Source organism: Cynocephalus volans, chromosome 15 (genome assembly GCF_027409185.1).
Source record: "Cynocephalus volans isolate mCynVol1 chromosome 15, mCynVol1.pri, whole genome shotgun sequence".
In the NCBI taxonomy this organism is placed as follows: Eukaryota; Metazoa; Chordata; class Mammalia; order Dermoptera; family Cynocephalidae; genus Cynocephalus; species Cynocephalus volans.
In genome coordinates, this window is record NC_084474.1 from 73,349,806 (window position 1) to 73,377,776 (window position 27,971).

Consider the following 27,971-nt stretch of genomic DNA (forward strand, 5'->3'; position numbering starts at 1 on the left):
TTATTGAGAAGTCTCAGGTGAAAAATAAGATAAAATAAAACAGATCATTCCCTGCCAATCAGGGTCTAAACACAGAAAGGGTTCATTGATCAAACAATCAAGGTGGAAAACTTTAAATTTCCATGCCACACATTAAATGCCAGACGGTGATGACTAAGAGGTAGAGATGATAGGAAGTACATACCAAAGGTTTCACCCACACCCTGTTTTGTGGCTTTTACCATAAAGCCACTACCACACCTATGAGTTTCGCTTATTAAAATAATAAAGAGGTAGAGTAACTAATACCTTCTCATCAGTGTATAGAGCTAAAAACAGTTTTTCAAAGGCTAACCCTGATAGACAAGATCAGGATTCAATCTGAAGAATGTCTGATGATGTTAGTTAATATTTTCTCCCACCTGGTCTACGTGTGTATGCTGATATGTGTAGTTTTGCTCATCTTCAGGTGATCTTTGAGAAATTAATCTTATCTCCTTTATTTCACTTACAAAATGCTGAAATTAAAACTGAGGTTAAAATGCGGACACCTTAGGATAAATAGGACAGAGGATCCAAACCATACATAGAATCTATTTTTTAAATCCTTTTAAGTATTTAAAAGTCAATAGCAAAGAGTAAGTTTCAGACAGTTGATATCAAGACCTGAAGTTCCACGTGGAAAATATAACCTATGCAACATCGTGTGTCCATCCAGCAGTAGTAAATGCTCATGTGAGAACTAGAAAAAATAGCTGTCAATCTGTCAGCTGCCATTTAAGGCGCGCTGACTACGCGCTAAACTCTCCCCCCGTGACATCATCTAATCCGCACATCCATCCGAGGTAGAGACCCTCATCCCCACTTCACAGAAGGGGACACCGCGGGCTCACAAAGCAGTCGGTTACGGTGACCTGCCCGGCAACCAGCGCCTTTGGGTGCTGGAGCTGAGCCACTGACTCCAACGCGCGACACACCGCTCGAGTGGCATTTGAAGAATCCCTCTAGCGTCCCATTTAATACGAACCCCACTTTTTAGGTGTGACTGTTTTTACCTTCTGAGTCACAGTCAAGACCTGTCTTCCTGTCAGTTGAGGAAAGTGAGCGAGGGCGGGCTGTGAGCGCTGGGGAGAGACAGGTGAGAACAGGTGGAAACTAAGAGGAGGGGCGGAAGGTCGGGATGCAGCCGGGCTGCGGGGCCGGGCGTTGACAGGCTCGGGAGAGGAGGGGGCGCGGCCGCACCTGTGCACCACGTCGCCGGCGCGGGCGCCAGGGCGGAGGCGCGCTCACCTGGGTCACGTGACGGGGCGGGGCCTCGCCGGCGCAGGGCCGCGTGGCCACGCCCCCTCCGCGCGGCGCGCCGGGACCCGCGGACCCGAACGGCGGCGACGGCGGCGGCGGCGGCGGGAGCCCGGGTGGCGGGGGTGGGAGGAGGGAGGCGGTGGTGGCGCGCGGAGACGCAGCAGCGGCAGCGACAGCATGTCGGCGGGCGGAGCGGCAGTCCCGCCGCCCCCGAACCCCGCCGTGTCCTTCCCGGCGCCCCGGGTCACCCTGCCCGCCGGCCCCGACATCCTGCGGACCTACTCGGGCGCCTTCGTCTGCCTGGAGATCGTAAGTGGGGCAGCCTTGGAAGCGAGGACAGTCAGCGGCATCCTCACCCCGGGGGTCTCCTTCTGCGTCCGCCCCCAGCCTCCTTCCCTCCGACGTGGCCTTTTCCCGCGCCCCTTCCCGCAGTCCTCTCCGTGCCCGGCGCGGCCGCCCGGGCCCTTTCGCCTGGCACCTGTTACGCTGGCACCTGCTCCCTCGCTGGCGACGGAAATGGCCCCGAGAGAACGAGCAGGTGGCCCGGCAGGGCAGAGGACCGGGGACTCTGCGGGGAAAAGGGTGTTTGGGTACTGGAGGCGCCTTCCGAGACTCAGGGCTTGGCCGGGGGCCGCGCTTGGCTGGAGCAAGAGCCGGCGCTCCGGGCCTCGCCTGTTGCTAACCTGCCATCTTGTTGGGCGGTGTAAAGGTGTCGCCGAGGACTGGGTGACCAGGAGGCTGCCACCATGCGGAAAGCGGGGGCGGGAGGCAGCAGGAAGAGGAAGAGGGCGGAAGACCTGGGCATGTTTCCCACTCCCGTCACCCTTGCCATCATTAGTGCCCTTTGGATTGGGGAGAGAAGCAGGGCTCGGGAGGCAGGGCAGGGGAAAGGTGAGGTATGTATAGTGAGAGCCTTTGGCAGATTCTAACCAGTGGGTGTAAGAACGGTAGGGGAAAGGTGGAAACGTTGTCACGTTCTTCTCTGCCTGTCTTCGCATGCTCTCCCTAGTCTACCTGCACAACTCCAAACCTTCTCAGCACATTTTGTTGGACCCAAGTAAAGGTAGGGTCACCTGACCTGTTGTTCAACCTTCTTAGGCTAGATACTTGAACTTTTTGAAAGGAATTTTATGGAGTTGGCAGCTTCCGAAGTTCGTGGTGGACAAGGGGAAAATGTGCAAATATAAATTGGGCAACCCGAGGTTGCATCATGCCCTGAGAATGTCAAATAAAGAGCGAAATGTTAGCGAGTTGTGCCTTTCCTGCAGGCCGGTTTTGTTTGCTTAGTTTGGGGCTTTCATCTCTTCCCTCACTCCTTTGAGTTTGCATAACCTGGATTTGGGTTGCTTGGGTTTCATTTTTGTGCTTGTGGGGCTGGAACGCCTTGTGAGCATTGGTTTTCTGCCCTATTATGCTAAGGTGGCCAAGCGACCCTAAGTTTAGCTCAGATTTGAATCTGAAAGAGGAGACACAAATGAGTTACAGGCTGTGACATCAGTAATCAGATGGTGACTGAGAGGCTAGAGGAGGCTGGTTTGAGTTTGAGCCCAGTGGAAAAGCATCTTAATGTTTGTGATGAGGCTGGGCATCCATATGAGAAGCGCAGAGAAGATGGCATTGGGCTGGCTGTATTGCCGTGGGAGACATGTTTGTTTAGCACAGTAAGATCTGGGAAGAAAGATTTCGTTGGTTCTGCACTATGTTAGTTCTGTGTTCCCCAAGCTCCAGTTGTTTACCTGCTTCTTTACGAAGTTTTTTGCCATATCCATATCCGTGTTCCACCTGTACTAGAATTTACAGAATGTTCACTTAGACTTACTTTCTAAACTTCAGTACCTACGTTAGCCTCATTCTAAGCAATAATATAAATGAAATCTCAAATTTGATATTCTAGTTATATTTTTTTAATATTTATTCAAATATATATTTACAAGTGTATGTGTAAATATATATCTTTACAATATATCTTTACCCATTTGTATTTACATATCTGTGTAAATACAAGCATATTTACACATACATGTATATGTATGCAAAAAAGACTTATCTCTGTGTGTGATCAAATCAAGTACCATCTCAAGAGCCACCTGTGGTCATGTCATACTTTTGGAAAACACTGCCTAATTCTGAAGGAAAAAAAAGTAGAAGGTGACTTACTCAATTTTCCCCTCTTCCTCCCCCATATCTCTCTCTCTCTCTCTCTCTTTTAAAATCTAGCCCAGTGGTTACTTCTCGACTCTTTCTGAACTTAATAAACTTGGGGAGCTTTTAAAACTGCTGTTGCCAATGGGCTGGCCATTTAGCTCAGTTGGTTAGAGTGCAGCGTTACAACACCAAGTCAAGGGTTTGGATCCCTGTACTAGCTAACTGCAAAAAAAATAATTAATTAAATTAAATACTGTTGCCAGCCCAGGCTAATTAAATCAGAATCTCTGGTGGAGCTCCCAGAGTCAGCAATTTTTGTACTTTTATTTTTTCATTTTAAAGCTTCCCTGGAGATTCTAATATACAGTCCTAGCTGGGAACCACTGTCAATAAGACAACTCTTCTCTTGCAAATGTGAATCTGCTAAAAAAAATTCTGAAAATTCTACCAATTCCCTATCTGAGGAGGGATCCCAGACTTGCAGAAGTGTCCAGTTCATCTCTCTTATCTCTTCATTTCCTCTGGCTTCTTACCCGCTGAAACATGTCTTGTACTCTTACCTGGATACAACAGCATCACTTCCAAAAGTCATTTTAGTTTGCTTTTCACTTTTTATGTGCAAACATCTTAATAGGCTTAAATTTTAGGCCCCCGTTACCTTTTTTACTTGAAAATCACCTCTCTCTTCCTCCCCCCTTAAAAAAAAAATGACCAAAATGATCCAGTGATCATAGTGACCTTAGAGAAACTAGAGATCACTTTGGAGCCAAACTGTAGCTCCTTCTTGGCTCTCATCCTTCTGAATTGTTCAGAGATATCAGACTATATGCTTTAAGAGAGCAGAGATCAAAGCTGCCTTGTTACCCCTCTATCTAAAATGCCTACCTTGAGTGGATGTACAGATGGGAGCTAAGTAAACACTTTTAAGCCCTCTTTGCTCCCAGATTTCTCAGTTTCCCTCTAATTTTCCAATTCCTTTAAAATGTTTGGTCTCCCATGGCTCCTCTTCAGGAACTCTTCACTCTGTAAATTAAATGTGAGAATTCCCCAGGCACAGTCCTAAATGCTAGGTGATCTCCATTCTGGGGACCCATTATTTTAGCCTCTGTCAGTGTTTCTGGATATCCCCAAACTCCTTCTTAATTTCGACCTTCTATTCAAGTCTATTTGTCTTCAAGACTTCTTTATTTATGTATTTATGTATGTATTCTCTGCTATTGACTTCTGAAACTTAACATGTGAAAACTGTATCTGATGAAGATGGACAGGGCTACCAATAGTTGACTAAGCTAATGAGACCTTGATCGTAGAGTTCAGTTCTCACACTAACCAGTTAACTTTGCTCAAAAAACTCAATTCCAATCCCCCTTATTGTACTCCATTCACAATCTCTCCGGTATAAGCCATTTTGAAGGGAGATAATGTAAAATATATAAATAGTGTCAACCTAACAGCACCAGGTAAAGTAATTTATAGCACTGGCTTCACAGGTGGAAAATATTACAACCTCACATACATGGTGTGGCTTTTGACATAGGTGTGTTCCGCTCCTGGATACCTAAATTGTCAACCCTTTGCTTTATGGTCTGACCTATACTTACTAATGTGTGCTTGCCTTAAAGAGTTTAATACTAAGTTAGTATTGCAAAGCAAAGACTTTTAGTTCAGAATAGAAAACATAACCTTCAGAAGTTATCACTTTCAGAATCTCTCGCTATTTCCTGAATGAATATTTTCTAAATCATTCATCAAGTGTTTATTGAATACCTACCATGTACAAGACACTCTTTTAGGAAGAAAGGTGTTTACACTCTTCCTCACCTGAAGTACCTTATAACCTAGTTGAAGTGATATTCACAAAAATAACTACCATTCAGGGAAGAGAGAGTTAAATATGGTAAGTAAATGATAAAGCATTTTCCAGGCAGGTCTATAAGAAAATGACATTGGATCATCTGTCCTATTGGGCTGAACAAGATATTTAGAGTCCCTGTTCCCAATGAGATTATCTCATAAAACACACAGGAGAGATTGAATGTAACAGTGTTAATCATTAAAAAGAATAACAGTCATTGTTGAATTCAGTGTGTTTCATAGTTTGTGTTTAGGAAACTGTCTATATTACCCAAGTTATTCATTCACATTTCTCTTTATGGGAGATGTTCTAGGACTCTTTTTCACATGCTTCCAATTGCAGTGTGTTGGATGCCACAATAATTTTCACTTATTTAACATATAATTAAGAACATAATATACATCAGACATTTTTTATGCCTTGGGAACAAGATAATGAATATAGCTATTGCCCTTAGAAGAAATTACTGTATGGTAGAGTATAAAGTCAAGAAAGAATTATGATGCTGTGTTTGAAGTGCTAAAATAGATTTCTAAAAAAGTACTGTGGAAAAGCAGGGTAGAATACGTCTTGCTACTGGAAAAACCAAGAATGTCAGCTTTAATGGGGTGCGACATTTGAGTTTAGCTTTCAATGATGAGCAGGAGTCCAGTAGACAGAAAAAAGTGGGAAAGAGATTTTCAGGTAGAAACAAGGGCATGTGCAAATATCAGAGACAGGAAAGATCATGGCATGAAGGTTCTGATAATTGTTAGTTTTTTGGCATGATAGGTGGGAAGATGGCAGAAGAAGGAAAAACAGCAGGTAGGTTTCAGGTTGTGGTTTGCTGAGAAATGCTAGGCCGAGGCACTGAATTTATTCTGTTTTTGATGGGGAGCTGCTGAAGGACAAGGATAAACTTAGATCGGTCTTAGAAATCTTTGAGTAGTAAAGTGTTTTTGTAAAACAGAGCTATTGAAGGCAGAGAGATCAGTTAGGGGGCTTATTGCAATAGTTTAGATGAGGGATGATGAAAACCTGAAATAGGGCCAAGGAAAGAAGGATGGAGAGGAGAGAGAGGTTTAGGAGGTCAAACAAGTATGTAAAGTTTGATGTATCCTGAAACGATACTAGATCAGACTTAAAATAAGATGTAACTCAGAGGAATTATGCCAGAAAAACAAATGTTAATGGAAAGATGACGGTGATGGAAGGGCTGTGGAGGAGGCAGGTGCAGTCATGGGGATAAATCTATGGAAGGAATTTCAGGTTATTTTCAACCAAAGTTTTGACACTAGACTAACATATAAATGTTCTATTGTATAGGGCTTGCTAGCTTGCTTGCTTGCTTGCTTGCTTGCTTGCTTGCTTGCTTGCCTGCCTGCCTGCCTGCCTGCCTGCCTGGAAAATAGATTTTGATTGCATAGGGGCATTGTGTATTTGCAGTGGGCAAGAAGGGGCTAGCTGTGGATGTATTTGCCTCTCTAAATGGTTTTTAATCATACAAAATAGGATTTTTCCTTTTGCCTCTGGATTAAAAATCTCCATCCGCATGGAAAGAGCCTTTAAAATTTCATAAGAGAAAATAAACTAATGCTCCTGACAAAGGTTATTGTCAGTAATTGTTTTCCCTGACTGGCAGCCCTGTAAGAAATATGAAGAACTGAAATGTGGAAAACTTAAAACCAAGTTGCTGAAAACATTGACCTTGAGCTCTAAAGAAAAAGATCAAGGAGAGGAGATTTGTTTTGTAGAGCTCAATAGAAATGTTGTACCTGGTAGTAGGAGCTGTGGACATGGTGTATCTGCATTGATACGGCTGAACAGAAAGGACCAAGTAATGGTAAAGGACAGGAATCAGGTTGGCGTACCCAATATTGTGCACGTGCAGTACTTAGCAAATGCTATTTGATTGTCCTGTAGTGCAAACTGAAAGGTGAGTGAAAATATTCTGGAGAAACTGACTGTCATGGAAAAGAGCAGCTTTGGAGTAAATATCCTCTTAAGTCTTGCCCAACTCTTAAAATGCCATGATTCTTCTCCAGGTATCTAATTTGACCTGAATTTCCCAAGTGTCCTATTTCATATGAAAGGGCTATGTCTTTTCATAGCTACCGTATGTAACACTCTTTTGTGTAACAGCTTTCAGAAGAAGATAGGTAAAAGAAAGAAAAGAGGGAGTGACTTGTAAGGTTCCTGCAAATGTCAGGGCATTGGCATGCAGGAACATTTCTAACCTCTGTGATAACTAGTCACCTGCAAACATGAAAAAGATTTTTAAAATCAAGGGAAATTATAAACAAGAATAAAGTGGGGCGTAACATAATTTCTCCTCAATAGTATGTGCTTTCCATTTTAGGGTTAGCATCAGCTATTTAAGAAACTGAAATGGAAGTTTGAGTCAGATGGGAAGGAAGAAAAAATAATGCTTTATAGTGCTCTTGAATATATTTTTAAAGCTTTAAAAAGTAATGATGAAAATCAAAACTTATTTCTCAATTAGTATATTTTGTTTATAGGCTTTTCCTATACATCATGTCTCATTGCTTCCCAGAATTCATCCTGTTTTCCTTTCCCTAATTAAAATAAAAACCTTGCAGACTTGTACCTCTAATTCGGACCTGTACCAGGACTAGTCCAGGACCAGTTTGGATGAAAGTCAGCATGGTTAGAGGGCAGATGGAGATTAATGGAGGAGGTCAGGAGGGAGTAGAGTAAAGCACAACACTCCCCCTGGTCAAAATCAGTGGTAATTGCAGTAATAATAGGACATCTGGGCAAATTTGAGGCCCAAAGATGATTTAAAAATGGGGTGTCATAAATGAGACTGGCAAGAGTGCCAACTTTCTCATAACTTTCTACCTCAGCTTCCTGAAATCTTGTACTAGGTGGTGGGTGTTGCCAACAATAACTTAAAAATTGAGAAATACATGCTCCTACCTCTCTAGTCTTCCTGCCTATTTTTGAGCATCCATCATGTACGAGGGAATGAGCTGGGCTCCAGACAACAGTGCAGTCCAAACTACACTTCTGTAGCATTTTCTTTCAGAACCATTTGTTACATACACTGGTTGGTTTGCATTCATTTCAAGGAAGATGCAATTGACCATCTTCTGTAGAAAGCACTGTGCTTGGTTCTGAGCATGAAGTTCAGAGATGTTTAAGGCAATATTGCAGACTCTAATCTCACAATCAAGCGGGCAAAAAGCATGTGAATTCATGATTTCAATCTAGCTGTAAAACTATGGAGGATACATGCATCAGTAACTGTGGAAGCACCAAGGGGTGGCATCCAGCCAGGGAAGTCTTTCTGGAAGACTTGGTACTGGAGTTTAATTATCCAGCAAAAATTTTAATGGAGGCTAGGTCGGCAGAAACATGGACAAGTGTGGTCAGTTTTCTGTGTGTTACGAAGACTGGAGTGCAAAGGATTGTAGGAAACAGAATATTGCTGGGAAGAAGGTGAGCTTGGGGAGGTAGGCAACAGTATTCTCTAGTATTGTTACATTTTTATAACATTAGCAAAACATTTTTCTAACATTTTTCTAACATTTTGTTATATTATTGGGCTGCAGTTATATTATTAGTGAATTTACACTTTTGTGAGTTGCTACCAGTTATTATATTGTATCTGTTGACTGAAGCATGTTTTCAGTTTTCTTAAAAGAAATCTTTCAAAATACAAATAGTATGTAACATGCAGCTACTTGTAGGTAATCTTTTTTCCCCAGATGATAAATTTCTGAATATATCAAGCACTTATATAACTGTATGTTTCATGTGCAGATACCCAATAAATCAGCATCCACTAAAATGGGTGGGGGAGGTTAACAAGTAGATAATGTGTTCTGAACTTTTGGGGGGCTACAAACCCCTTTGTGATTTTGATGAAAGTTGTGGACTGTGTTCTCAGAAAAATGCATATGTACTTATCTACACAATTATATATGATTTTAGGGAATCGTATGGAAAATGGATAGAAACCCTGTTTTACAATGAACACTAAACCTTGAGAGAGTCAGAATAGCATCAGGTTAAAAGCATAAACTCTGAAAACCAATTTCCAGGTTCAAATCTCACATCTAATGTTTATTAACTATGTGACTTAGGACAAGTTATTAATTGCTCTGTACCTCACGTAATTGTAAAATGGGAATAGTAATATCAATTATCACTCAGAGTTTGTAAGGATTAAATCAGTACAAATAAAACCCTTAAAATAGTGCTTGGGACATAAGAGCATGATAAATGTTAACTAATATTTCTGTTATTATTAGCATTAACCTCTTACTCAAACTATAAGCCAAACTGGGAAACAATTTTTTTTCTTTTTTCTGCTAGGCTGGCTGGATGTTTATTCTCATTGCAATTGAGTAACAAAATGTCCAATATGTACATAATAGGAGAATTAGAAAAAGGGGGTTATATGTTATATACAGAAAGTTCTAAATAATGAAATATTTTTCCTTAGGGATAGTCTGTCCAGGCTTTCATTTGTTTAGATTAACTTACCTTTCCCTGTTCTCGTTCCAAACTTTAACTTAAAATAGGTCAGAATAGAAATTAGCCCGCTTACCTAGTGCAATAATAAGTATATACTAAGACGGATGTATCAAATTGGTTTAAAAATTATTAGCTAAGATATTGGAGGACATGTTTAAAAGCAGGTTATTAGGAAATAAGTGACTTTTGAAAAGAAAAAGCATATTTGCAAAAAAGGAACCCTTTGGGAACATAAGAAGACCATCCAAATAGGAGACAAGTTGAGAAGTCTGTAATCCATGCACCCAGAATTGTAATAGTTGCTGCTTGCTCAACTGTGTTTTCCCATGGGATTATGTATTTTTACCATTCCACATTTTCTAGTTTTTTTTTTTTTACTAGTCCACATTTTCTAGTGAGAACATGTTTTAACTCCAGTTCTGAGGGTCCAATTTAGTGTGATTTGTGGATGAATACTTCCATGGTTTTCTTATGGGAGGGATGTAGCCAAGCCATACCTTTCCGGTGTGCAGAAGCCAAACTAAAGGGACAAATATATGTTAAACCACAAAGAAGATCAGTTGCATTACAAATGTGTAGCAATTTAATAAGTGAAACACAGAATATATTTGAGTACTTATGGAGTGTGCCAAGTACACCTAAAGTTGGACTAAGAAGATAATGGGTAACTGAGCCTCAGGGGAAGGCTGCTATCTACTTTTACCTTTGCATTACCCGGAAGTAGGGTATTTTTGTGAGAGCTTGAGGTTCAGTGTTAGGAGCCCTGACTTATTTTTTAAATAAATTTCAAATTGAGATGTATTCGGCTGCTTTATACATAATTATCAGACTTTCTACAATACTAAAGAGCAAGGGAAGTCAGTGGTAGGCAAGAGGTCAGAATGTGGATTCTGATCCAAGATGAGAACATTGTGGGCAAAACATGGCATTCCTAATACCTTTCTTTGTACTGTGCATTCTTGGCAGTTGCTATGATACTTTATCAACTATTCTCTCTTAGAGTTTAACCATTTGTGTGCTATGCCTTTCATCTCTGAAAACATGTTCCTCCAGAATCATCTCTACTAAATGGAGACACTTATAATTACACTATGTCTAGTAAATATTCTGACTTCTAAAGCCCAGAATGAGATGAAGTGAATATATTAACATTGGTAGTTGTATTAGTCCGTTTCTGTTGCTTATAATGGAATATCTCAAACTGAGTAAGTTATGAACAGAAGAAATTTATTTCTTATAATTTTGGAGGCTGAGAGGTCCAAGGTCCAGGGAACACATCTGCTGAGGGCCACCTTCTGGGTAGAAACTCTCTACAGGGTCCCGTGGTGACCAGGATGTTATGTGGTGAGAATGGGCTAAGCAAGAGAGAATTAACCTTGTCACTTGCTTTCCTTGTAAAGCCATCTGAGCCATGCCTATTACTGCATGAATGGATCAAGCCATTCACAAGGGCACAGCCCTAAGAAACTCATCACCTCCTAAAGACCTCACCTTTCAAATACCTTAATTGGATTTCCCAACCTCTTAACACTGTTACAATGAAGATGAAATTCTGAGTACATGAACTTTGGGGGGACACATTTGACCCATAGCAGTAGAGCTGTTAAAAGCTCAATTTTAAAAGTTGGAGCCAATTTGGGAAACTCAGAAGGAAAGGTAGCTTTTGTCAAAAGGAAGTCATTAAGTAAGGAAGAAATAATTGTGTCAAGGTTATAGTGACTCATACACCAGCATCATACTCTTGAAAGGAGGAAGATGGCTCTCCAGAGTGGACTTAATTATGTTCCCTCACCCATCCTCTATCTTCCAAGGCTAGCCTGGTGAGCAGGGCTTGCATATAGATTTCATAGAATCTCTGACCTAGAGATGCAGTGTATGTGTTTATGTGAGAGAAAGGGAGGGGTGTTCACACACCCCTTCTTCCTCCCTTTCCATGCAACACACACAACCACAAATGAGGAGGCGAATCTGATCACTTTTCATATAAGCACTTAGTTCCCTTTCCAAGCCTTTGAGGGGCTGGAAGGGCTATAATTTTGAGTGCAGCAAGAATAGTTAATCTATACTGTTTCACATTATAGCCTCACTGTCAAAAGTTTTGGTCTGTCTTGAAAGCTCACTTCAAAACCTGCCTACCTTCCGAGATTCCACCCATTACATTTTTTTCTCCCCTCTGCCAGTCTCTCAGAGTACACTATGTTGAGCTCTTTTTATAGCATGTACCACAATCTGCTCCTGAATCAGGTTTAATGGTATCTATTTCTTCCTTATTTAGAGCTCTTGTAGATGGAACCTTGCCTTTTGGGGTTTTTGTTTGTTTGTTTTGTTTTTGTTTGGTTTGGTTTGGTTTGTATTGTTTTTTTCTTGAGTATTCTTCTACAGTACCTAGCACTAGGTTTTACACTGACCTGTTTGAGGTCCAGTCCAGGTTATTAAATACCATGTTTAATTACAAAGAATCACGTAGCCTCTTGTTTAGAGGCTGTGTGAATTTATCACAATCCCTACATCATATTATTATGCATATCTATTTGGGTCTGCTTATCCCTCATAAACAGTGGCCAACTGTTCTTCTCACTCTTTATACCTGCAGAAGATTCTCAATAAATGACTCTTAAATTAAGAGATATTTAATAATGACATTTCTTAAACTGTTAAGTCATGTAGGCTATTTGCAGTGGGCAGATCAAAAAGACTACCAGAAAGAAGAAGCTGCAGGAAAAGTAAAGACTGATGCATTGAAGACATTCTTATTACCTTCAAATATTTATTAAATAGTATGAAAAAGCAGATTATCTTTTACCAGGAACAAGTGCTTTTCTTTCATAGTCACTGATAAGGTAGTGATTAAAATTTTTAGTATGTATTAGTATTTATTACTTTTATTTTATTAAACTTTCTGGATTGATTGTTAATTTTTTACTTGAAATTAGGACTTGACTACACCACAACTGTAAATTTATTAGAATAGTGCTTTAGTTATCATTGCTCAAGTGATAACTTATTATTTTTTCAAAATGTTTCATCAAAGCTGTAACAAATTCTATGAGTAAGCCTTTTTTTTGAAACTTAAATAAAAACTTTTTTTTGACTTTCAGTGATTTGTGCAATTTGGGTATTTAGATACTTAAGATGAAAGATACAAATGATTATTGGTTTTAATATTTGGAACTCAAACTGTACTCATACGAGCACTAGTTTGTTCACTAAACAAATATCTGTGTGGGGGGGAAGGAGGGGGGGAGGAGAGGAGAGAACAGGAGAGGAAGATTGATTCCCATGTGCCTGAGGTGTTTTCAGGGCAGGTGTATAGTCTAGGTTTTTGTGTTGCCAAATCTAGCATAGTGCCTGACTGATAATTAGAAAGGATTATTATGTAGACTAATAAATGGCTTGAGATTCAGAGACATATCAAGCCATATGCTGCCAGGAAGTTCTGATGGACTGAAAGCCAGGGGGAGTCCATTGCAATGTGTCTCATCCATGTAAAAATCCTTAATAGGGAGGTTGCCCGGAGGAGCAAGGGCTAACTGAGCATAGTGTGGAATTCAGAAAAAAAAAGATTTTTTAGATGATGTGCTGAATATTAGGTATGAGTGGAAGTTTCTCAAATACACATGGGGAGGGAAGGACATTTTGGGCCGACAAGCATCAGGCTACTCACATGTGAGAGAGCTTTGTCTTTAAACTATGGATTTTCACTCCCCACCCCCTACCCCATAATACAGAATGTGAGGGACTTGGTAGCAAGAGACAGGATGGAAAATACAGGTCAGATCACAAAAGACTTGGGATGCCATACAAAAGATGTGTAGCCTTTGTTGCTTTAGTGGTAGTGTAGAGGAGACTGATGGTGCTAAATTAATAAAGCTCATTATCTTCACCCCTTGTTTCTCCTCCTGTGTTTCCCCACCTAATCCTAGTTGCCCAAACCAGAAATCTGGGCATTCTGCTGATCTGTTCGTTTTCTGTCATGTCCCACATCTGTCAGTCATCAATTACCATCATGGCTACTTCTAAATTTTTCTGTAATCCATTCCCTTCTCTCTGTCCTCAGTGCTCAGATTCTCGTTTATGCATCGTTGCCATAGCAGTCTCCTGTGTGGTCCCCCAGTCCTCTACACTTTCCTTTCCATTCCATTCTCACACTCTAGCTGGACAGAAACTTCTAAATAAAATCTTGATCGTGCTAGTTCATGCTCAAGATGATCATGGCCTTCCTGTTGCCCTTGGGTGAAGTCCAGCTCCTTAGGTTGGCCTTCAGGACCCCTCAGCTCAGCTGCTCACGCTCTCATCATTCCCCACTTGTTGCAAGGAGCTGCTGTCATGCTGAGCTCTGCTCCTCACCTGTGCTGGGCTGTCTCTCAGCTCCCACCCTGGAACACCCTTGTCCTCCCTCTGCTTTACCTCCTAGCCATCTCCTTTGGATTTTTGCTTCTAAAAAATGTTTACTGACTTTTCAAATCTGGATTTAGAGCCCTTGCCATGTGGAGCTGTGGTACCCATTATTTGCCCTATGGTGCCATTCATTAAGCAGCATTTCAATCACTTGCTTAGTTGTCTCTTTCCTATAACAGACGGAGTTCTGTAATGGCAGAGACCAAGCGTAGCTTGTTTGCCATTTTATTCCCAGCAACCTAGCACAGTGCCTGACATGTAGTACATATTTATTGGCTGTTAGATCCATAAGTATCTGAAATACGTATTCTTGTGTCCGGCACATAGTAGATACTCAGTAAATGAGGGTAGCTTTTATTTACTATCATGTACAACTGCTGCAACCATTGTTCTCTATATAGGCAATAATATCAAACATACAACTAGGTCATGATAAAGATGGAAAAATGGCCATTATATGTGACAAATTAGAAACACATAGTTGTTTTTTGCTAATTAACTCTCTGAGAAGTGGTGAGAGCAGAAACCAGTTCATAGTGATTTGAAGAGCAACTGCAAGGAGAGGAAAAGTGTAGACCAAGCAACAGTGAATTTTTTAAAATGGTTGAAAAGGAAAATACATTGAAAGGGTCGTAGTTAGAGAGGCATCAGGGTCAAAGGAAGATGTTTTTAGGTGACAAGAGAATGCAGGGCATGTTCATGGGCTGAGGAAGAGGGTCCAATATGGATACACAGGTGTGAGGTCGGATCAGGCCTCCAGATAGAAGGACTGGTCTTTCACCTAAAGAAGGAAGGCATCTGGTGTAATAACAGAGAAAAGATGGTGGGTGGGATTTCAAGATTGTGTGCCTTGACCTGGGGGTGAAAGCAGAATGTAGGTGATGCAGGCATATTTAATACCGTTGCACAAAAGGTATCTTTTAAGCAAACCTATTTCCTTCTTTCTTTTTTTCTTTCAGTTGTTTGGGGGTCTCGTCTGGATTTTGGTTGCCTCCTCCAACATCCCTCTACCTCTGCTACAAGGATGGGTCATGTTTGTGTCCGTGACAGCTTTCTTCTTTTCCCTCCTCTTCCTGGGAGTGTTCCTCTCCCGCATGGTGACTCAGATTGATGCCAACTGGAACTTCCTGGTAAGGAATTTTTATTTTAAGCCTTTGCAAGAAAATGTGAGAAACATAAATATCTCATTCTGTTCTGAAATGCCAAAGTCCCTGTTCTGTTTGTTGCCTCTAATGGGAGAGAGTAGGTCAGACTGCAGGGGCTGCTGTGGTGCTGTGGTTGCCTTGCTAGACAACAGGGTCCTAGTTTGTGAAATTCACGTTAGTAGAACTGAGAAATTATTCTGTTACTCCTTTATGACTTAGATGACTTTTACTCAAAAACTATTTCATTTCATACAACAAATGATTGCATTACAGTTATTAAACTATTGAACCGATGCCTTTGGGAGATGAATGTTATCACATGTATCTTGAAATTTTCCATTGATTTCTGCTTCAGATATTCAAATATATATATTCTTTTCAGAAAACAAGTGGTTATATATTCTGTTCTCCAAATACTTAGAAAAGAAAAGGAAATATTTTATATTTATAATCAATTCCTGTCCTAAATTAACAAAAATTGATGAGTTTTGAAAAATTAATTTGCAATCAACACAATTTTTAAAATTATGACACCATTAAATTGGATCAGTTTACTTTCCACTTTCTTGTGCAGTATATGTAGTCTGTCTTTCATGCTTGTGGTGATTCATTCTCTGGGACTATTTCAGAATGGCCCAGTAGAGCATGAATTCCAATCCATGGTGCACAATGCTCTAGCGAATTTCATGAAGAACCTCTGTTAGGTTCTAATCACACTTTGATGTTTAGAAGCTTAAATCAGACCATCAGTCAGGCTTTAGCTATGTTCCTCTCAAGGATAACAGCATTTTATTCAGCAGGTTTAGGAAAGATGTTAGAGGGAAATATCTCTTCTTGTTTTCTTTATAGATCATAAGGGGAATGGTAACCCCAAATGTCATCAGCAGTGAAGTCTAGTGAATTTGTTTGCCCTTTAAGCCATCCCAGAGGTAAATGGCATGGCTTAGTATAAAGCTAAGGAAGGAAGTAGACACCAGTGGTTACAATCATGCACAGGCTTTGAGCTTAAGTCTAGTTTGAGCAAAATAATTAACCTCTCTGAATTTTAATTTTTTCCTCTGTAAAATGGTTATAATAATACCAACCTCACCAGATGCTGTTAAAAAATAATGGAAACAATTTATTATAAAGTGCTTAGCTATGTGTCTGAATTACAGTAAGCCATCAATAATCATTGTAATTCCTTAAGCATGCTGAGGCTTGCAGTTTGGAATTTTCAAAGTCCTTCTGTTTCTTAGATTGTTGATATACTGTGTTCCTACATTTTTGCCTTAGTTTTCCATTAATGATGAAAAAAATATTTCTAATACTTGGTCAAGTGATGAAGATCAAAGATCCCTATTTAGGTTACAGATAGATGTCTAATCGCTTCTTTCTAAATGCCTAGTTTTCCTATCATAGGGTACGAATGAATCAGTTGATCTCTAATTTTGGCAAGGGGCACTGGGTTCTTTTAGTATGCAGCTTAAAGATGAGGGCAGAATGTACTACTATAACCCTACTGGTACTTCATTTCTGGTTCTTCAGTACTGGTTAATACATAGTCACTGCCCCAACTTACCACCTCTCCCCAAATGCTTTGCCACCCACCACCATTTGCTGTTTCCCTGGGACCTTCGTGGATCTCCTAATAGCCCAGCAACTAAAGGGTTAATATCTGGAAAAGTGGTGTCTCCAGGATACTGCAATATCCAGCATTCTTTCTAATTGGTTGATGAACATGCCTTAACTATGTTTAAATATTTTTTGGATGTCATTCCTGGTCTTTTTAGACAAATGTCTATATCATCTCTTTTCCATTTGCTTGAATTTAGTCTTATCTTGGTATTAATGTCTTTATTAGTACAACATTAATAGCTTTACTGACTAATTAGTTTTTCTACATTTGTATTTACCACCCATTTGTAGCATTATATCTGATGTTCAGACAATAAAATGTAAAAGTTTTTGTTGTTTTAATTATACCACTCCATGAAAGTGACAACTGAAATTGCAAAGACCTATATCAGTCAATAGTCAGCTCCAGAGGTCACCTGCAGAGATTATCCTGTGGTTTTTTGTTAAGGAGTAGTCCACTCTAACTGAGGCAAAAATTGGGAATAGCAGCACACGCCACTTGGTACAGTGGTTGTCACTGCACAGGGCTCATTTGGTGGGTATCCTTTCAAAGAGCCAGCTCTTGCCTTCAAGGAGTTGATTAAATACTTTCCCTGTATAGAAAAGGTTCCTTTTCACCTCTTCTTTTGTGATTTCTTCATTCTCAGTCATTTTTGGTTACATGATTTGCTTTTGATAGGTCTGATAATATATCTTGTACACTCTCAGCCAGGAAAATGTTTGAGCCATGCATATTATGGAGTTGTCACCAGATGGTTACAATTTTTAATTGCTGCATTCTGGAACTGTTAGACATTAATTGCTCAAAAAATAATTGTTTTCCCTAGTGATAATAGTTTAATGTCACCTTATACCAGGCTTAAAGGAAGTAAGAACATATTTTGATAAAGAATTTTTTTCTATAAATAATTGTTGTAGGATACCAATTACTATATTCCACTTTTTCTTGATCATGAAATTAAATTAACATTCATGGTATATACATGGTATTTTTTCCCTAGCTTTCTAACTTTGGTATAAATGGTGATATAAAAATACAATGTAATACCATATATTAAATGCTATACATATGCATGTATTAGCATATACATATATTTAGCATATATTAAATGTTAAAAGCTTATCCCATTCTAATCTGGGGAAAAGAAGATTTGGGGTTTGAAATAGTTTTTATTGTTTTGTGTATGTGTGTGTGTGAAGAGGAAATAATACCATTTTACCTACATGTAAAGAAGAGATTCCATATGTATGTTTCCTTTTTTGGGGGGGGGGGGTTGCTAAATAAGGATATATTTTAGAAAAATAAGAGCTATTTTAAAAATCCTGTATAATAAACCATGTATCCCTTTATTCCCCCAAAGTGCCTGTTAAGGACATCATTTAATATCTTAAACGTCCTGAGCTATATTTTCTGTCTCCACATTCATCTACTTATCTGACATTTATGACAGTTCTTTGCGGATGACAAGTATTATTGTCCTTATTTTTACAGATGAGAAAACTTTTACTTCACAGTGGCTTTTCTTTTTTCATACTGCTGTATGTATACCAGCATCACCCTATATACAATGCAGCTTTTTTCTTTTTTTAACTAGTCAGTGAAAATTTCACCCTGAATTGAAGAGCAAAGCATGAGCTCAAGACAAGAATCTAGAGCATAGTCACATGTTGCTGAAAAACAACAAACTATGTTGGAGGCTGAGGAGGTTGTTGTCCAAGGAGAAGGGGAAGGCAAGAGGGCAGTACTCTGGGTGTGTAAGAATTGAAAAGATGGGTACAGGAGCAAGGGGTGTGCAGGAGACTAAGAAAGGGGCTGGGATCACCTGCAAATGGGCAAGTGCCAAGAGCTTAGGACAGTGGTTCACAAACTGTGGTCCTGGCAACACCTGGAAACTTGTCAGAAATGCACATTTCGGATTCTGCCCTGACCTAGTGAGTCAGAAAACTCAGGGTGGAGTCCAGTTGTCTGTGTTTGAACAAGCTCTGCAGGTGATGCTGATGCATGCTAACATTTGAGAACCATTGGCTTAGAATAAATGGTCTGGGTTGTCCAAAACAATGAGGAAGCCTTGCAGAAGACCTTCTTGCACACGTCACACACATAGCAGAAATTGGAATGACAAACCAGAATGGCCAAATATAAATATGGGTGTAGCTCTCCAGTGGCCAGGGATATTTATTGACTACCTGGCTCTATTTGCACTAGGCCTTAGAAACACAATAGTGAACAAGACAGGCCTGGTAGTGGCTCTCAAAGAGTTTGTTTTAGTAGACAATGGCAGTGAAGAAATTATTATACAATAAATGCATTAATTAAAATTATGTTAATGGCCAAGAAAGGAAATCTTGGGATGCCAGAAAACCATACGTGTCATCTCAGCTCCACTTGAAAGGAGACTGAGATGGATTTAAAAGTATAAGAGTTTTGTTATGTTTTGTTTTGTTGAGGGGGAGGGGAGGAAATAAAATCAGTAAAAGATAATGGGGACCAAAATAAGATTAGTCAGAAAAGTCCCAGATTGTGATACAGATCGACAAAATCTTGACCACATCAATGAGAAGCTCCAGGGCACAGCCTGCCCTTTAAGAGTTTCATGTTGGACACAGGTGGCCAGGCACTGGTATCCCCACTGTGCTGTCTTTCATTAGTTGGGAGCCACCCAGGAAGAATGAGGCCTTGGCTCAAACGCCTTAGCAGATCCCAGATCCCCTGAGGCTAGAGGCTGCATAGACTCCCGCCAGCTGAACAGCAAGTTTTTCTTGAAGGAAAATGTGTGCAATGCCCAGTTACAGATGCTACAGTCTACCCCTTGCACCCCATGATCCACTTCTCTGTACATATTTGGGGAGTTGCTCCTCCAGGATTTTAGTGTAAGACTTAAAAAAGAAAGGGATTAGAGGGACAATGACAGCACCTTACACTGGAGTTGGTCTCGGGGTCACAACTGGTACCATCTCCCTCTTCCAACTGACCATTTTGCACTCCACCTACCTAGTTCCCATGTCTGCTGGTCTTGGTGGCTTACCTCTTGGTGTATCCAAACCCTCATCTCTGAGGGAGTCCGAGCCCATGGTAACTACACCCTTTTCAGGCCAGTGTGGCTGTACTTGTCCATTTTTAGTCACAATTGGAGAACTTTCAAACACGAGTCCTACATATGTTCCCTCCTGCCCTCCTTGTGGTACATATGCTAGGGCCACACGTACTCCTCCCTGCCCTTCTGTCCTCCAGCAGCCCTCCCTTGTCTTGAGGATAAGGGTCAACTACCCTTGTCAAGATGGTAGCTCCTCTTCTTGTCTCTTGGTTTCTGGATGCAAGAGTCCAAAGTGGCTGGAAAGTAGCCATAGCTTGTGGTTCAGTGGGACCTTCGCTGTATCCTATAGCAAAAGTACACCCCTCTGGGGACCAGGACCTCTGGCCATGCAGAGCCCAGAGTTGTGAGGACAGAAATCACAAAGTCTTTCAGCAGGTTGTGGGAGTGATGATAAGTGTAGAAACTCCTACTTCCACCCCTTGGTTCCCATTCTTCCAATGGGGACAAAAAACCATGTAGAAAACTCTTCTTCAGTGTATCTACTGCATCCTGGTGGATGGCCACCCATCCTTGCAGACTAATGCCTCCAAGCTGTGGCAGCCTTCATCCTTCAGCCAGCCATTCCATTGTGCCAACAGGCCAGCAGCATCTAGATGGTGCTGCAGTATATCACACAACCCATGGTTGTGTACCCATTTCCACTCCTCCTTGGCTGAGAAGTTGATTACTTGGCTAGAGGCTTTGTTGAGTCAATGCCTATGGATCAGGAATTCTGTAAGTCCCTGGATAGAGGTGGTAGCTGAGGCTGTAAGGAAAGGAAAAGCAAATCCATATCCTGGGTATGTCTATTCTTGTGAGAATGAACCTTTATGGGTATCTGTTCTTGTGAAAATGAACTGTTATGTTTTTCAGGAAGGTAGGAGCTCAGTTTTCATCAGCTCACTACATATGGCTGGTTGGTCCCCTTGAGAATAATGCCAGTATCAGGGGCTTAGAGTTGGTCTCTGTTGCTGGCAGGTTCAACATTCAGAGGAGACAGTAGCTTGATCACCATTGATAATTGAGAGTCCATTCTATTGGGCCTTTCCATAGCTGCCTTCCCCCAACCATGGTCACTCTGTTTATGTGCCCATATGCCAGTTATGGGGTGGCTGATGACAAAGGCTGGCTGACATCAAGTGGCAAGGTCATTTTATCTATGTGACATTCCATGGTGATGCTTCTTCTTCTTTTTTTTTTTTTTTTGTCTTTTACGTGACCGGTAAGGGGATCGCAACCCTTGGTGTAGTGTCGCCCGCACCGCGCTCAGCCAGCGAGCGCACCAGCCATTCCTATATAGGATCCGAACCCGCGGCAGGAGCGTCGCTGCGCTCCCAGCGCCGCACTCTCCCGAGTGCGCCACGGGGTCGGCCCCATGGTGATGCTTCTGATGGGCATTACTGTGTGTCAGAAAGATCTTCACACTTCATGCCTAATCCCACATCCCTTCCTTGTCTCTGAACCTTTAATCTTTTTTCTCCCATGACCCTGACCAGCCTGGCAGGGTATTCACCACTGACCATGAGTCTATGTATATTTTCATCTTGGGGCACTTTTCTTTCCAAACAAAGTGGGTGACATGTTGTGCCACGCATAGCTCCACCCATTGTGAAAATATTTCCTAACCACTGTTCAAAGCTAACCTTGAATGTGGCTATAATGCACATGTAACGCAGCCACTGTCCCTGTCACCTTGCAACCACATACCAGGCCAACTCTTCCATAAACAAAGCTTAGCTTTTTTTCTTCCTCCTTCAGTTGGACATAAGGGAATCCTGCCTCCATGTGGCCACAGGTATGAGCAGAGGAAGAGGAGCACTTCCACTCTGGTAGTTGATATGGAAGCCTGAGCTACCTGTTCATGCAGCTGATTCGTGCCATCTGGCCCTGCTCAAGTTGATCTCAGATGTGCCTTTCCCATCTTAAGAAGATTCCTGCTGGCCTGCCTGACTTTGTGACTTGGTGGCTTCTGTAGAATACAACTTATAATAAGCAGTTCTGGGTGTTTGGTCATGTGGTGTCTCAAGATCAAGTGTTTCTTCTCTACTGAGGCCCAGTAGTACACCAGGAGCTGCTTTTCAAAGACTCGAAATTCTCCACTGCAAGTCACATACGTCTAGAACTTCAGCAGCCTACATAGTGGTTTTCCCCACTGGCCTTGCCTTACATTTCACATTACATTTTTCCCCCAACACCATGAGGTATATATGACCCTAAGGATAGCTAGATAGGATGACACAAGCATATGGAGTTAGGAGTGCAAGAAGTTTATTGGGTAGTAATCCCTATGAAAGGTAAAAGGGGACGAAACAGGATTGGATAAGGAAAACCTTCAAACCACAATTCAATGCTGATACTCCTGAGAAAGAGGGAAGAAGTAAAATTGGGCAGGAATAGAAAGGAGGAAGGGCAGGTACAAGCAGTAATTGCTTGTGGAAGGAATCTTTCCAGGCAGAGACTGTGTAAGAGTGTCATCCTTGAGGCATAGAGAGCTTCCTAGGCACCAAAATGAGGTGAAAGTCACTGATGTTCAGAAAGTTATGAGCCAGTGGAGAAGGCAAGGGCCAGATTATGCTAAGGGTTGCAGGCCATGTTGCCAAACTTTTTCCTGCCAAGAAAAAATACACCATTTCTGAGGATCTACCTTAGTAAATTAAATGAGTGCCTAATGATCTCAAAGATATTTTCTCATAATTTTTATTACTAATTAGGATCTAGCTCTATTACATTTAATCCCTAAAAGTGGTGACATTTGAATTTGGACCTACATCAACTAGCATTTGTTGAATAACCACATGTATATGAGAATCTCTCCTATAGATTAGACATGTGGCCAGTATGTACTACTTTTCCTAAATCTACTGAGGGCATTGCTGGGTCAATCCATGAATGAGAGATGTTTATTAGGAAGCATTTGTAACACTGGACCTTCGTAATTCTCACACCTGGTTAGTGAAATTTGTCCTAGCATATTATTGTAGGCATAAGAACAATTCCTGTGGACAATGTTATTTACTGCAGAGGCTTATACAGTTCTCTTTTTTAATATTGCTATATCAATGATAGAGATCGTTTGATAGGAAAGAAAGTGGCCTTTAAAAGGAACACTTGCACACTGTTGGGGGGAATATAAGTTAGTGCAGCTATTATAGAAAGCAGTGTAGAGATTCCTCATAAAATAATAAATAGAAGTACCGTATAATACAGCAGTGCCACTACTGGGTAAATATCCAAAGGAAATGAAATCAGTCAGAGGTACCTGCACTCCCATGTTCATTGCAGCACTATTCACAGTAGCCCAGATATGGAATCAACCTAAGTGACTATCAATGGATAAATAGATTTTTTTCAAATGTGTTATATATATACTATTTAACCTTAAAAAAAAGGAGGAAATCCTGTCATTCACAACATGAATGAACCTAGAGGACGTCATGTTAAGTGAAAGAAGCCAGGCACAGAAAGTCAAATACTGCATGATCTCATTTTCATGTGGAATCTAAAAAGTTAAGCTCATAGAAGCAGAGAGTAGAATGGTGACTACCAGGGGCTGAGGGGAGGGGAGGCGGGGGAGAGATGTTGGTCAAAGGACACAAAATTTTAGTTAGACAGGAGGAGTAAGTTCAAGGGATCTATTGTACAACAGGATGACTATAGTTAATAACAATGTGTTACATTCTTGAAAATTGCTGAGATTATATTTTAAGTGTTCTCACCACTAAAAATAAGTATGTGAGGTAATACATATGCTAATTAGCTCAGTTTAGCTATTCCACAATGTGTTCATATTTCAGTACAACGTTTTACAAGATAAATGTACACAATTTTTATTTTTCAATTAAACTAATTAATTTTTTTTAAAGTGAAATTTGGAACCAGGTAGACTATATGGATGTGCATTCTCCCTCCAAAAGTTTATATTTCTGTGGCTTTGGGACAGTCATTTAACTGAAAAGAAAGAAGAAATTCTCTGTAAAATGGAGATAATAACTGGGGCTTGTAAAGATGAGTACTAATGCGTATAAAGTACCTAGGATATGGGAACTGTTAAAAGTAAACAGCAGTGTGTTGATGGTATGTTAATTCAGGTAAGAGTGTGAATTTTCATAGAGTTATGCTTCACATTAATGCCAGCAATATATAGAATAACCTAATAAATAATTGAGTTCCTATATTTTCTGTAGAAGTATATATTTGATATTTATTTTTAATGAAATATAGGTATTTATGTTATTGAATTCTATGATTTAATAAATTTTCTGTATCTTTCAGTGTATGGAATAATGATCTAATGATGATAATTGCTCAAAAGTAAAGTACTCAATTATAAAATGTGTGTATATATATATATAATAACTATAATAAAAAGATGTAATTTGAATGCTGTTTTATTTGAATTTTCAAAGACAGCATATGTTGCTTCTTTTTTATATTATGTTAATTAATATTGATCTCTGTGACATCTTAATCCAAACTGAAATTATATACTTTATCATGAAATTCAGTATATCGGAAGGCTTGCCACTGTTCCAATTAAGATGGGATAGGTGATTTTCATTTAGATTCTAATAGCCTGACATTGCTAAAGCAGCCAAAATAAACTATGAGTGTAGTCAAGATTGTCTGATTAAATGTTCTGATCCTCCTGACCCTAAACTTCATCATTTGAAATAAAGAACACACATAAGAAATCTTATTATTTTTAATTGTAGACATCTTGTCTTTTCTCTTTTCTCTTTCTTTTAGGATTTTGCCTACCATTTTACAGTGTTTGTCTTCTACTTTGGAGCCTTCTTATTGGAAGCAGCAGCCACATCCCTGCACGATCTGCATTGCAATACAACTATGACTGTGCAGCCGCTCCTAAGCGATAACCAGTATAACATAAATGTAGCAGCCACAGTAAGTATGCAATGAGTACAGCTCACCAGCACTTCCCCGCCACTGTTAAGGTTTCTCGGACACTCCTCAGGCAGCAGTAGTTCTCTTTAATAACAGCCATTAGCATTAAAATATAATAGCTATTGCTCTGCACAGTAACCCTACAAGCAAAGTACTGTCTCACCCCCTGTGTTGTGGATGATTAAACTGATGCACAAAGAGGTTGACATTCATGTGAGATTATAGAGTCAGTAGTGTTGCTTGGCTTTGCACAGCAAAGTCTCCTTTGTAAAAATTAACTGTGCTTTCTACTTCTTATAAATTTCAGACATGGTAAGAGAGATTTGTTTCCAGCTTTGCTTTTTCTTATTCAATACCTATTTGTAATTCATCTTAATTCGGTGAATACTTAGCATGGGCCTACCATGTGGCAGGTAATTTGCTGGGTGTTTGGGGCAGGGTGAATAAGTTGCAAATATGCTTTGGGTGAGTCCGGGAGGCAAATATGCTAGCCGTTGTGACAGATGATATACACATGAAATGCATTCCCTGAGGAAATTTTTTGAATTTTTTTTATCCTCTTTAATTCATACACTGGAGTAAATTTGTCATTTTGTATTGACATAGGTCATTTGAAGAAATGATATATCATTTTGGATTTTATAGACCGTTTATAAGATGTCAGACGTTTAAATTATTTATTGAAATGCCTTGATATTTAATATGATTATATAGCTAGTTTTTTTTACTGTTGTTTTACTGTTTTACCCAGGTAGCCTGTAAATAACCTAATATTTCCATATAGTTAATGAAATCTATCTGGAGTGGCACGGCCCAGTAAAACTTTCTACAATGACAGGAACATTCTATATATGTGCCTATGGTACCCACTAGCCACATGTGACTATTGAGCAATTAAAATGTAGCTAGTATGACTAAAATAATGAAGTTTTAATGTCATTTAATTTTAATAAATTTAAAGGTAATTTAAATCAATTTAGCCGCAGGTGGCTAGTAGCTATTATATTGGACAACACAAGTCTAGAGTCTGGTTTTGAAGTGTAGACAACAGATGATTTCAAGTCCTATTATTATAAGTTTCCCAAGTCTCTGTAAGGATTTGTCAGAATTTGCTGAGTGCCTACAGTGGATTAGGCTGAAGGTAGCATTGCATCAGAAATGAGGCATGGTTCTAGCTTTGTGAAAGGTTTATAGTTTAGATCAGTGATTTTAACACTTTCTTTTATAAGAAATGAAACCATTTTATTTAATGAAATTTTACTTAAAACCCAGTAAATGTAGAAGATAAAAGTATAGCTGCCCTAGGTGAAAGTGGGAGAAAAGGGCTTTGAATGCTGCCCTTCCTTTCTTTGAAACCAGGTCTCCCCACCTAATCATCCCTGAGGTATTTACATGAAATCCTTATGATGTAAAGATCACAGTTCGAAAACCATTGGTTTTTAACAATTTTACAAAACAAAGTTCAGAGACTTGGAGTTGACCTTTATTCTTTCTATTAGTTATCAATTCCCATTAGGATTTTCCTTTACATGTTTCTTATTTCCAACCCCTCCTTTTCAGAGATGCAGGCTAAATTCTCATTACCTCTCTTGGATCACTGAAGTAGCCCCATGCAGGTCTACTGATAGTCACTGTAAGATCCTACTTTCTTCACAGAATAGTAGGTACACAAGTACATAATGATTGGCTGATGTCATTAATTTCTCACCAACGTGACTTTGCTGTGAGGTCCCAGAGTTTTCAGTGTCCTCCATAGTGTAATTCTGTCTGGCTGTCCCTCTTCTGTGACTTTGTCCCTGTTATCCTTTCCTTTCTGTCTCCACCTACATGAAGCTTCCTTAATAAACCTTTACATGCATCAAGTTCTACATTAAGTTCCATTTCATCCATACACTCCGGTCTAAGTAAATCTCTAGTTTCTGAGTTTTAATAGCACTAAAATGCATCAGCCATTCATTTGTGACATTAGATTGAGTCCTTCACTTTTCTTTTTCTTTCATTATACCTGAAAGAAAGGAAAATTCCCTTACACTAATAATAGACATCAGAGGTGGCTGTTCTCATTCAGAGGATAACATCTAGATTAGAAATGTATCAGAGAAACGACCAGCAGAAGGGCGGGAAGAATAGCAGAATGGTAACTAAACTGCGAAAATGTTCTATAGGTGAATCTGGTATTTCTTCCCAGAGCTAGTTTCCTGCTTAAGAATCCCCACACTTAAATCATAATGTTTTATCACATTGAACTGCTTTGTCTCAGAGTTCTCTATAGATCATGAACCCCAAAACAATGAGGACAATATCTACTATTTGTTTATATGCACCCAGTGTAGTAATGCACACATAGTTGGTGCTAAACAAATCCTCATTGAACACTAAGGACAGCAGTTCAGAACAGAGTGCAGAACTGCACGTGAAGACTGTCTCCCACACACGAAAGAGCCAATGTGATGATGCGTTTTTGGGGGCTTTCTTTGTTGAGTTCTAAAGCCACTTTCCATTGTCACAGAAATGATTTGATACATCCTCATTTTCTCATACTTGCGATCTTCCTCGGCTGTGAAGCCACTGTCTCACTAGACCTCAAACGGAATTTTTGAGTACAGTGCCTGGAGTTTCACAAATAATTAATAAGCAAGCCCAGTATGTGAACAAATGTTCAACATAAGGCTGTCTACAAATTATTATTAAATTATTAGTGATGAGAATGTTAAAAGGAAGGGGTGATGGTGTGAGGGGGTAAAACAGTTGTACAAATCATCCAAAAAGAGACCAGTATAAAATATTTTCATACATGTTGAAGTGTCTTTAGGTGGGTTGATCAGTCTTTATAATATACTTGTCCCTTAGGATAGTATTTTCTTCAAGTTAGTATTATAAATCTGATGTTAATTTTTGTTTCTTTCTTCTTAGATTTTTGCCTTTGTGACGACAGCTTGTTATGGTTGCAGTTTGGCTCTGGCTTTACGAAGGTGGCGACCGTAACACTCCTTAGAAACTAACAGTCGTGTGTTAGTTTTATTTGTCTACTTTGTATCTCTGATCAGTCTGGATACCATTTTATCCGGATGT

The 27,971-nt window shown here is 40.0% G+C and overlaps 1 protein-coding gene across 1 annotated transcript; it reads left to right on the forward strand.

Annotated features, from left to right (window-relative positions):
- Positions 1–1,458: 1,458 nt before the first annotated feature.
- Positions 1,459–27,971, forward strand: MAL2 (mal, T cell differentiation protein 2). Its single transcript, XM_063080128.1, has 4 exons — positions 1,459–1,590; positions 15,121–15,291; positions 24,744–24,899; positions 27,813–27,971. Exons 1-4 carry the CDS (start codon positions 1,459–1,461, stop codon positions 27,882–27,884), a joined length of 531 nt encoding a protein of 176 aa, XP_062936198.1. The 3' UTR covers positions 27,885–27,971.